At 40.3% G+C, this 13048-nt stretch overlaps 1 protein-coding gene across 1 annotated transcript in view; it reads left to right on the top strand.

The window, feature by feature from the left end:
- EFHC2 (EF-hand domain containing 2) overlaps positions 1 to 13048 on the top strand; it is a gene marked incomplete at both ends in the record, with an annotated part of 65218 nt that overhangs the window by 41138 nt on the left and 11032 nt on the right. The window contains 3 exons of the mRNA XM_079535326.1: positions 2065 to 2198; positions 7056 to 7253; positions 7824 to 7916. Coding sequence (XP_079391452.1) covers positions 2065 to 2198; positions 7056 to 7253; positions 7824 to 7916 — 425 coding nt within the window. The remainder of the gene's footprint in view (positions 1 to 2064; positions 2199 to 7055; positions 7254 to 7823; positions 7917 to 13048) is intronic.

Genomic DNA, 13048 nt, shown 5'->3' with positions numbered 1-13048 from the left:
TAGCACCACCTGCCTTCCCTAGAGCAATGAGGAATGTCTGCAAATGCTTGTTGATATAAAATGTTATGACTGCTAAATGCTTTAAGCAATAAAATACAAAGCTATATACATTGTGTTTTCTTACTGCTGGACTGTTTTTTCTCTTAGTAGAATAAAAATCAAAGCTGTTCTCCAAAATGCATCATTAGGTTGTAAATGTTCTTTGGAACTGCTGTTTGCATTGATTATCTTGAAACAAATAAATGCAATCTTAGTTTTCCAGACTGAATGATTTTACATCATCAAAATAAAATCTACTAAATGGGAAGAAACAGTACTAAAAGTACTACTTTTTAAAATGTTCTTTGCAAGGTGAAGATTTCTTACTGGTAGGAAAAAAGAAAGGTTTATTCTCCAATGATAGATGTTTTATTCACCTCCTTTGGCAAGAGGTCCAGAAGTAAGGATACACTTAGCTCAGTTGATGAAGGAACTATATATTCAAACCACGAGACTTTGAACAGTTGTTAGAGAGGAGACAGAAGATGATTAGAAGTAAGGGGAACATTTTTAAGATTAATGTTTGTCAATTGTTTCTAAAATTAGAAAACCTTTTTCCTTCTTTATAGAGAGAGGTTTCTTTTCAGCACAACACTTTGGAATCTTTTCTGAAAACTAGAGAAAACAAATCTGGGTGGAATGTTTGCCTTTTGAAAAATGCCGTTGATTTTCTGTTTCAAAATTTGTTGTATTTAAAGGAGAGGGTGAAAAAAATCAATGAATCTTTTCATTGTGATGATAGCCAGTAATGAAAGTAACTTGAAGGATCTAATTTTCAAAACATTTTAATACATGTAGTTTGTTTTCCAGTTTGAGAAAGAAAGATGCGTTTAGAGTAATCTTACTTCCAAATGAAATATTTGTGTATTGCTCAATCATTGACTGGTACTATCCAGATTCGAAGAGGATTCTTTCAAGCAAGGCATTGCTGTTTCATCTTAGAAATTTATTCATCAACTCTGAACGGTCTCAATTGTCTTAACTTCATAGTCTTCTGTAGTACAGACATGAAGGTTGATTTTGCTTCCATTGAATTCAACATAATAAACTCTGACATGGGCATTAGCGAGAAATGAAACAAAACAATGCTGTGACATCAGAAGGTCAGCAATTGCATGAGAAGTTGGGAAAGTGGGTAAAGAGTACCAGGCTGCTCACATACCAGCTGTTTATACCTAGGTGTTTGCAATATATAGTTTAGGAAGAAGTAGTAAAAACAACTGCTTTCTCTGTGTAGATATGGCATTTTTTAAGCAGACAGGAAACTTTACCCATCTTTAAATACTCTACTGATTGATTCAATTGACTCTGCCCCAGATTAATGACCAAACACATAGACGTCAATGGTAAAAATGAGCATAGCAAATAAATCTTTGGTAGAGTTCTAACACAGCAGTCTGAATATAGGGTAGAATCCTAAATGCACCAGTGCTGTTTATCTGAATTCAGTTTTAATTTAATCACTTATTTAGGAAGAAATAAGCATTCTTGTTACGTGATAAGAAAATTGTTTCCTAAACCAATTTCCAGTCTGGTAATTCTGAGTTTGTAAAGCATAGTCAGCCTGATACGAATGAGAATATCTGTTGGAATGGTACATTGTAGCCAATGACTTAGCTTAGCTTTGGATTGGTGAAGTTCATTAATAGAAAACTAACTGAAATGCACCAGCAGAAAATGAGGACGAAGATATTAGAGCTGTACTTTGAATGTTTCTGCTTCTGTTTTAACAACTCAGTGCTTGAAACAAAAGTGGATGTCCTTTCATGTATCTGGAATAAGCTTTCTGACAGTTCATGAGCAGATGATTTTTATTATTTTTGTTTTATATTCTCAATAATTTTTTGGGTTTATTTTTTTTTCCGGTAGCAACCTTCCCTCCAAACCTTGCAGATTTACACATTTGAAATGAAGCAATGAAGAAGCTAGCAGCTCAGAATTGTTCTGCATCTTCACAATTCTTGCTGGTACATGAGTTGCATAGTGCCTTTCTCTCTAATGTATGTCTTGCTTTCCTTTGTTAAGTTCGCTGTGGCTGATACTGGTTTCATCTTCAAGAAACTGAAAGGTATAGCTGAACCTCGTTCCCGAGAAATCAGACAGGTGTTTGCAGCTGCTGACCCTCAGCATACCAAGGTGATAGAGTATGACCCTTTCAGGTGAGACAATGGGTTTTCATTTTTAATATTTAATAAAGGCACATTCCCCCCAAACATATAGAGCATTAATAATTCTTAATGCTTTCTGCACATATTAGCTGACAAATGGTGTATGTTTCTTCATGTTTACTTCAAGAGTTTGTGGGGAAAAAAGATAGTGAATCCATGCCTTGGAAAAAGAGAAATGAGATAGCTTCAAGTAAGCTGAAAAACTCTACTAAATTCTGCCTGCTTTTCATGGATCTGGCTACTATGAAGAAGTGCGGTAAAGCAGTAGTTATTAAAAAATAAAATATTTACTGAGAGATAAATCTAACCTCAGATAGTCAAACAAATGAATTAATAGTTCACAAATTCAGTAATTTATGCCTTCTGAAAATGGTGTTATTAACGTTTTAAATTACTGATGAAGAGGGTAGTCTACACAGAACCAAAGTGTACTAAAGTTACTGGATCAGTGAAAAGCATCTTTCAAAAACTGGAAAGCAGTTGTGAGAGCAGTACTTAACACTTGCATAGTAATTTCAGCAATATCAGAGCGAGTGGAAATTTGGACTCTGGTAATGATCAGGATGTGGCAATGAACAAGCATATATAGTTACTTTGAAGGGGAAATAATGTTCAAATGCAAGCTGATTTCAGTTCATCCCACGTAACACTTGAGCTCATGAACTGTGTTGCATACTGATAAAGTTAGCAGTGTGGAACAAAGGAGATCTTACCTAGAAGCATTTTGGTTTTCACAGTGATGATATATATTTAGGAATGATCATAATAACTAAAATGTGAGCATACTGCACGTGCATCACTATAGAAATGGTAACTGAGGCTGAAAATTCCTTGTGAAATAAGTCAGAAGACATTTAGAGATGTAGAAGTTTCTTCCAGTGAAGTGAAAGCAGTGACAAATGATAACTGGTATTTGGAAATCCAAAACTGAGTGATTAAAAGCAGGATTCAAGCTAAGGAAATCCAGAGCTATAGGTAGTTTTTTGTCAAAATTTTTCTAGACTCCAAGATATTTTACTCAACAGAGGCAAGATTTTAAACTACTAACTGAATTTAGAAGGAAAATATTATTACTAGAGTAAGAAAGAGATAAAATTGAAAGTTAATGTGCATCTGGATAAACTTTATGGCACATGAAAAAGATTTTAATTTATATGGTTAATAACTTTTAAGTAAAAAATAGTTGTAATTCAAATTATGAAATAATTATTTGTAAATAATTATTTGCATATGCACTATGAACAGGTCAAGCCTTCAGAACATTTTCGTGACAAGATTGGTGGAGCACAGATTTAGAAGGGATGATTTTGCTTTTAAACAGCAGGGAATTATTTTTATTTTATCAAGCAGATAAGTGAATATAATTACAGCCCAGCTGTTTGATTTAAGTTGGTGCTGTTCTGTGACATGGAGCAGATTACAAATTACATTGTACTGAGGCAGTTGGTTTCAGCAGTAGAAGTGCAAAATCCTTCACCATGAGCAAGAGAAAAAGTGGGAATCCATATAATGATCCTTTAGCCTCACTGCTCATACAGACTCAGGGGAGTCTGAGCACCTGCTAATGGTCTGCATCCCTCCTGCTAAGGTGCTAAGGTCCCAGACAGATGGCAATCACACTGCCAGAGGAAGGATTTACCTCTAAAGAGCATTTGACTTATGTGCCTTATAGTAATGAATAGTGTATATATGGATATAAATAGACTACTATGTAGTAGTTTTTACTTTAAATCTGTTTTGGGAAATAAACCTTTTTTAATGACAAAGGCAAGAGAGAGCTCTTTTTGCATCTATGACAAGTGACAGATATTTTTCTGTGAGAAGAATATGTATTTCTCTTTCAATTTTCTGTTTTCTTGTTTGCATCACTGGTTATTTTAAATCTATCATGGCATTTCAGGACAAAAACTAACTACAAATGATTATTTTTAATACAAGCAATTACTTGAATGACAGCTTCAGCCAGCATAATAATCCCCTTATCTTAAATACAGCTAAAGCATTTTGTTGTTCAGATTTCTACCTGCATGAATTTATGCAAGCTCCATTTAAAACTACACATTTAAAACTGCGATTATACAATTTACTTTATTCTCAGTACGCAAACCTATGGCACGCAAGGAGATAAATACATGTCACATACTGAAGCTATTGCCTAAGCTGATGTTAGAAATATAAAAAACTCTGTTAGAGTGAGAGGAAAAGAAAATAACTAAAACTTGGAAGCCTGTGTACCACACTGTCCTAACCAGAATGCTTTTTCTCAGAAGCTACTGGCAAGACAGTTCATTGTCAGCAACAGAGACACATGTGTGGGTTTAACAAAGATGTCTATCTTTAATTCAGCTTGAGAAACAGCTCTCTTAAGCAATTAATTATTTCTTCTTTCTCTAACCAAATTTAGATTGCAATCTGTCCTGCCCTTCTAGAACAAAAAGAAGTGATAGAAGAGACAATGAAGCTGTGGGAACAGTTATTGCAGCTTCTTTCTTTTTGAGAGGAAGAATTTAGATGTAATTCTGTATGTGAATATTGGATCTCACACATTAGTAATCACAAGAAAATTCCTTAATTCCCAGATGAGACAATAATTGAATCTGAGGTTCTGATGACATGATTGTCACTGACTTCCTTGAGAAAATATAAGAATTCTAAAAGCTGAACACTGGAAAAATCCAGTCTGCAGATTCATATTCACATGGGTAAAACCGCATTCAGCTTTGATAGCCCAGACATTTAGAGTGCCAGTCTTACTAGGCAGTTTTGTCCTCTATTTCATGTTCTCACTAATATACTTGAGTATACATAGAAAATTGTAGTAACTATATATGTAATGTAGATAATTATATTCAGTGTGAGTAATAATAATAGTAACAAGATAATATAGGTAGCTGGAACAAGTTTTGGTCACTGAGTTTGCATAAACTCAATAAGGTTTGGATTGTTTTGTCCTTTCCTTGTATTTATCTCCTCCCATTGCAAATAAAAGAAGTTTCTGATTACAGTATGAAAAAGCAGCAATTGACATAGATGCTATATGGTGATTAGCATCCTTTTTTGAACAGCTGTGCATGTACTATGAAGAGGTGTCATCATTTGAACAGGACTGCAAAAGCCTGAAAAATTACAAAATTTTGTTAATAAATGTAGTTTTGAAGAGTACTGAATTTCTGTGCTTTCAGTTCAGATACAGATGTTAAGAGAAACATTATCAGAATCAGCAGGGAATTTAACTGTTCCTCAGCCAGTAGTTTGAATCTGATGTCAGATCTTTCTCCATCTCTAGTAATTTCTTCCATTTCAATGACTGGTACATAATCACAATGATTCAATACCCACAGGAGTGCCACAAGATACAGTTCTAATTGCATCAACCATTATGATAAAGTTTAGTCCCAGTGCAGTTTTTGCAGAAACACCATAAATAGGTAATTAATTTTGACTGAAATACATAAGTCTTTCTTGATGCTTGCTGTTAAGAAAATCCGACTGAATGTGAGTTCACTGGATACAGACATTTGGAATTGTAATGCCAACGTACAGGTACACAAATCTAGGTTTGTGGGACAAGAAGCCTTGTAACTACAGAGGTAACCTACAGTCCAGTTTTCTCTGGAAAATGAGAAGTCCCCTGGATTTTCTTGCTACTGGTGTTTTTCTTCCTTCACGATGAGTCAACATCCAGGATATATGGAAAAACTCTGAAGGCAGCACAGTCCCAGCTGCAAGGCTTTCATCATCATCAAAAGCAGTCCTTCTCCACCCCTCCCCCACTAATATAAACTAGAAGGCTTTATAGATAAATCTATATGTATAAAAATATATACCAATGTATACCAACTTCTATGTATAACTAAACTAACTTAATCCCAGATTTTGTGTCCATTTGTGATAAGTGATTAGTTTGTAGTCTATAAACTATTAGTATATAGTTTATATAAGTGATAAGCCCATAAGTGCTTTCAGGAGCTTACCCCCAAATCACTCCCATGCTATTATCAGCAACAGGAATGAACTAGTCATTCAGTGCCAGCACTGACCTATCAGATGGATCTCAGTAACACTTCTTCCTTGGATTGGGCTGATTCTTCTAAGCAGCACAAGCATCCTTGTGAGAGGACACTTCAAACTGCCCTGTGGGCTCTGGCAGTGTCTGATCATCAGCTGGTCTTGCTACTGCCTCTTGTGTTCCTTTCTTACCAGGAGATTCTGATTACAAATTGGCTGTAATTTTCTGCCCTTTCCCTGTGGCCAGTTTCAGTTCCCGTTCCCCCAGCTTTCCCATGAATACTACCCAATGGGACCAGCTTTCATAGTGCATTGTGGAAAGTGACTTAACACTTGATTAATGTTCTGTTCTTTGTTGGTGTCTTCTGACTCACTTTTCTTCTGCTGTTATTAATTCTTTTGTGCAACTCTCATTGTACATGCTTACAGACAATTTACAAATAATTGATCATATACTGCAGTATGCAGAATACAATTAGAAATAAAATAGTACCTTGTATAATTTACTACATTTTTGAACAAATGCAGTGACAAAGATAATCTCTGCTAATGTTCTATGCTAGTACAGCATTGTCAGGTAAGGCTTCCATCAGGTTTATAAAGTGTTTTTTCGTGTTTGGCCAACAACAAAGGAAGCATAGACATCTTCCAAAAGTTAAATGTCAAGTACTTCCCATTAAACTTTCTTGAACAAGCCTGGATTTCAAATTTAAAGATTTTAAATAAATACAGCCTTTTATAATGAGTGCCCTATAATAGATGTTTCCATGGGAATTTAGTGATTATTAACTTCTTAACTACTCTACTTAAACTAATGTAGGCTGCTGTTTTTGTAAACAGAAATTTGATAGTCAGTATCACGGATGGAGCATTTTCAGAGCATGAGATTATGACTCTTGGACGCCATTACAGAGAGAAAGAAGAATATGAAATGGACCACTACTTCCTCCTTGCAAAGGCTCAAGAACAATTAAAGAAAGATACTTTTGAGAATTTCGAACAACTATCTGTAGTACTTGCATACAGTGACCGTGAAAAGTAAGTTTCCTCTAATATCCTTGGCTGTTATTTGGAAAACTCTGCTTGGAAGCCTACCTACTTTCTGTTTGTTGCTAAGCAAATGATAGGTTGCAGTTGAAGAATACTTTTTCTAAAGTAATGCCTTTTTCAACACTTGACAGCAAACAAGGAAAGGATAGCTTTTTTTGTTTGCTTTTTATTTTGTTCATTGACTTTTTGCTATAGCTGCTATGCTGAGTATTAAGTGACCTAATAAGATGCCTGTTCACAGGCAAAGCAGTATATTAAATCAAAGAGGAAAATAGGGATTTAACAACAGCAACAACAACGATGTGGGATCACTTGCCCTTTTTGTTCTGTGATATCACAGATAAAGAATAACAGAGAATCACTGAGAACCTCAGGGAAGGAATACAAGCTACCCCATGCAATTCAAGTTTATCAGCTGTGTAACGGTGAAATTTCATAAACTGCATTTTTATTGTCCTACAATTCCTACACATTTCTCTGTTCACGTTGACATTAACTTGAAATAAACCTAGCAAATACCTAGTGCACAACTCTCACTGTCTATTTCTGTTTGTGTAGATGCGGAGTGTTACCCTATGAGACCTGCAGGACTGTTTGCAAGTCCTTCAAGTTGCCATTGTCTGATGATCTTCTACAAACTATACTGACCATGTAAGTTAAAAGCAGATAGTACGATCTCCATGGGTACAAATCAATCTCAAATATCTACTTAATACTTTCTTACGAGATTGTCATTTCAGTAATGTTAATCATTACATTATGCTGATTTTTTTTTCCCCCTATATATGTGTAGACTTTCCTATTTGCAGAATGATTATAATCAACTACAATGTAACCATCTAAAAAACATCTTTGTTTTTATCTGGCATGGTAGATCATCTGGATTCTGCCAGAATTCTGTGAAATTAGTATTGTGATAGTCAACTACTGGTGCTTACTATTATCAGTATGACTTTATTTTGCATTTGTGCCTCTTTCATATATGTAAGGTAAAAACAATCTCATGTGAACACATGTATAATCAAGATGCTATAATTGCAATATAGTTGTTTAATCAACAGATATCAAGATGTTGTAATCACAATATAATCGAGAGAATCAAGCAAGGTAGACAATGATCACAAAGAGAATAAGCGGAAGAGCTTACCCTTCGGCTGAGCTCACCAGAAGACACCAAGAGAGGGGATCTCCAGAAGAGATCCTTCCCCTCTGGTAGCCAGCTCTTAAATAGGTCTAGGAGGGGTGGAGCCTGGCTCCACCCCTTCCGGCAGCACAGGTGAATTGCCTTCACCTGTGCTCCTCTGGCTGACTCATGGCTCGCCTCAGGTGATTAATCAGAGGTTCAGGCCGTGACTCAGCAGTTCCCATACACTCCACCCCTTCACGGCGTGAACCACTGATCAGGTTAACAAAAGGGTGAGCTTTCCCTAATACAGAGATCCGGTATATCGCGACACTTATACAATTTTATCGCGACGTGTGTTGGTACAGTTCAAGACAAGTGATGATTAGTGAATGTCCATGTTCTTCTATGGGCCAGTGCTCGATGATGTGACTGGAGGCATGAGGTCCTGAGGTGCAGGTCCGTTCTATGTCCCATCAGTCCCATGCAGACCATCACCGGGTGTTGTACGTGATCTGACAGCAACACTGGAACACTTGATGGCGTTTTGTTCCTTCCGGTGGTCCTGAAGGCTCACAGACTCACGGGGAGTAATACAGATGTTTTACAGGTACCAGGAGGGGAAGGTCTGCTCTCCAGGGCAAGATACAGGCCGTATTTCTGTCTTGGGTCAACACTTCCGCTTGTACGGGGGCACGTCCTGGCCGCCTGTACCACACCTTTTGGCCGGATATCTGCGGCTGCATAACAATATCAGGCACCAAAGGAGGTGTCCTGATCTGCCACAGGGACATGATGGGGGTCCCTTTAGCAATAAAGATCGGAGTGTTGACCACAATATCAGTAGGCCATGTACCTATTACTGGAGGGACTACTGAGCCTCCCACCTCCAATAGTCTCCCCCAAGGCGCAAGTAGGCCACACCACTTGGGTCCTACTTGCACCTTCCAGGGCCATTTTATTTTATGGGTACCTGGCTCTAAATTTTCAGGGGCAGGGAGCAGAAGATTATTTTCATTACCAATCTGGGGTCTTACCTGATGATCAGTGCCCGTAATTTGGATCCTAAGCGGGGTGGCCCATGTCGTCTGCAACATTCTCAGGGCACTGGGTCTGCCGTCTCGAGGTCTTTCATTCAGGTCCCGCAGGGTTTCATACAGTCTTTTTGTCCACCCCTGCAGGGACTGGGAGTCTGTCTTCAGGGCAGCCTTAAGAATACCATTATAACGTTCGATGAGGCCTGCCCCCGTTGGATTATATGGCAGGTGGAATCGCCATTCGATGTTATTTTCTTCTGCCCAGCGCTGTATCGTTGCACCAGTAAAATGAGTCTCTTGGTCGCTCTCGATGACTTGCGGTGTCCTGTAGGCAGACATCAGTTTAGTGAGTGCCTTGATGGTATATGCCTGGTTTGCTTTTGGTACTGGATAGGCCTGCAGTAGCCCACTTGCAGTATCGACACAGGTCAGGGCGTATCTTGCCCCTTCGGAACGAGGAAGGGGCCCGATGTAATCGACCTGCCATCGCTGGAGAGGATTGTGTCCCCTAGCAAGATGGGCTGTTGTTTCAGGCAACGATCTCGGTCTCATCTTGGAGCAAGCGTCGCAATCCTGGCATGCCTGGATGATATCAGATAGTTGTATGGGCAGTCCCCATGCTTTAGCAGCTGCCCACATTGTCTTTTGTCCAGCATGCCGTAGCTTCTGATGTAACCAGCGGGCAATGTTCTCAGATGGTGAATTCTCAATCCATCGAACTCGGGCCAGTGTGTCGGCTTCATCGTTTCCCGGTGACTGTAGGGGCTGATGACCAGAAACATGGTAGACACGTACAGTCCTGTGTTTGACCGTATTCCATATATCTAACCACATGTCTTTGCCCCAGATCGGTCGGGCATGGATAGTCCATTCCTGGGTGGCCCACTGTGCAATCCAAAGAGTGAGCCCCTGGTACACAGCCCAACTATCTGTGCAGATGTTCAGGATACCATCACCGGGTTCCTTGGTTATAACCATCCACACGGCTCGCAGTTCTGCCCATTGGCTGCTCTGACCATCCCCCTCATCGAACCAGATTGTCTCGGTGGAAGGATGATATGCTATTGCTCTCCACTTGCTCGGGTTGCCCTTGCTGGACCCATCTGTGTACCAGGCATCTTCAGGGATAGGATATTTTCCCTCCTGAACGGGACTCTCTTCTGGTGGAGCGACCAGTATTTCTTTTGGTGCATCACTGTGATACGTCACTGGGCCTAGGATCTTCTGGAGTTCTTCTTTCAAGGGTGATGAAGACAGACTGCTCCTTTGGCTGAGATAGGCGACCCATCGTGCCACTGTTTGTGCTTGGGCCACCCCTGTCTTAGGAAGGTGGGTCAGATCTTTCACCCACCCCTGAATTGGCAGAGTGGTCTTGACTATAACTGCAGCTGTTTGAGTTATTGGCTCTACTGCCTGTAATGCCGAATAGGCAGCCAATAACTGTTTTTCAATCATACTGTATCTTTCTTCTGCTCCGTGCCAGACCTGAGACCAGAAACCAATGGGGGTCCGAACAGAGCTCTGGCGTTGCCACAGGCCCCAACCGAAGCCGTCTTGGGTAACATGAACGTCCAAGTCGGCTGGGAGGGTAGGATCGAATATACCCAATGCCTGAGCTTGTTTAACTGCCAATTTCGCTTGTTGGAAAGCATCCTGTTCGGTTTTCCCCCAGTCCCATAGCTGCCCCTTTTTTGTGAGTCTGTATAGTGGCCTTAGCAGCTGCGCCAGGTGAGGTATAAAGGAACGCCAATAACCCAATATACCTAGAAACTCTTGCAGCTGCTTTGATGTTGTAGGGACTGGGAAGGCCTGAACCTTATCTATGACAGCACTGGGTAGCACTTTGGTCTTTCCTGACCAAACCACCCCCAGGAATTTTACGGACAGGCCTGGACCTTGCACCTTTTGGGGATTTATAGCCCATCCCCTCTGTTGTAAATAGGCAGTTAATGAATCTGCTGCCTGTCCTACTGCCTCCAGTGAGTCGGATGTCAACAGGAGATCATCAATATAATGATATAGGTTAACACCATCAGGTTTTCTCCAATCAGCCAGGTCACGCGCCACTAGATTGTGACAATACGTTGGTGAATGCACGTACCCCTGTGGCAGGACCTGAAAGGTCCACTGCCTGCCTTCCCACGTAAACGCAAACTGATCTTGCGATTCCTCAGCAATTGGAATACTGAAGAACGCATTTGCTAGATCTAGGACACAATGATAGGTTTTTATCTCCCTACTCAATGTGTCCATTAGGGAGGCAATATTGGGTACAGCCGCATGAATAGGCGGCGTGACCTTATTTAATTCTCTGTAATCTACTGTCATCCTCCATGTGCCATCCGACTTTCGCACTGGCCATATGGGGGAGTTATACGGGCTGTGTGCAGGTCTTATAATACCCACTTTTTCTAATTCCTGCACCGTTCTCGATATTTCATCTTGCCCACCCGGGAGTCTATACTGTCTAACGTTAGTAATCCGGCGCGGTTTCGGCAGGCAAACAGGCTCATGTTTCGCATGGCCTCTTAATATTGCCTGCACCGCCCGGATACTGATACATCTTTGTCGAAGCCTGAACTCTCCCACAGTTGTTTGGAGAGCCAGACCCCATAGAATATCTATGCCCAGGATGTATTCTTGGACTGGGGCGATAGACACCTTGTACTCCCGGGGTGGGAGACGCCCAACCCCCAATTTTAACCATGTTTGGGTGACAGGAATAGTCTGTCCCCCAAAACCACCAATCATCACTCTGTCACCATCAAATTTTCCCGGATCTCCATAGATAATTGATGTTTCTGCTCCTGTGTCTACCAATGCCATTACTCTCTGAATATTTTTTCGGGACCAATAAATTGTTAATTCTACATAGGGCCTCCGGTCCCGTCTGGAGGCCCTACGGGGACTAACATCCCTTGTCACTCCATGAATTGGGCTAGGGCCAATTCTTTTGCTTCTGATGGCTCAGGCATTGTGGCCCGAGACACCTGAGGTGGCTTCTTTTTTCTGTTTGGAATAATAAAATCTTCTAGGTTCCATGTTGTTGTTGGAACCCTCTCTATAGCTCTTACCCTTGATTTCTTAGGGTAGCTCTGGAATTTTTGATTGTCCTTTAGTTGTCTCCAGAGCTGGAGAAGGACATGGTTGGGCTGGCGGTCGATCTTAGCAAATTGGACCCCAGCCCGAATTAAATCATTAAACATTTGTTTTCGGGATACCCTTATGGGTCCCGATGGAGGAGCTCGAGTAGCCGGCATTTTGGTTTTATTTACCGGCAGGACCTCTGCTTCCTCCAGAAACCGAATATTGCGCCTAGTCCGCAGGCGTTCTGTTTCTCCCAGGTCGGCAACTAACTGGGCAGCCTGCTGGACTACGGCTTCTGATGCTACAAGGGGATTCAATATGGAGACTAAGGTGCCATACAGATGGGAGGGAGCTTGTTGTAAAATTAAATCTCTCATCCCTGCTGAAAATTTAACCATATCAGGGCCATCAAATGTATCTTCATAGATGGCCTCTCTTACACCCAGTTCGCGGATATAGTTTTGAAGGTCCTCCATGGAGGACCACATGCCTGTATGTAAAGGTATGTCTGATTTATTTGGCCATACCATACGGCA

The sequence above is a fragment of the Tetrao urogallus genome (genome assembly GCF_951394365.1).
Source record: "Tetrao urogallus genome assembly, chromosome: 1".
NCBI lineage: Eukaryota > Metazoa > Chordata > Aves > Galliformes > Phasianidae > Tetrao > Tetrao urogallus.
This window is presented reverse-complemented; position numbering and strand designations above follow the sequence as displayed.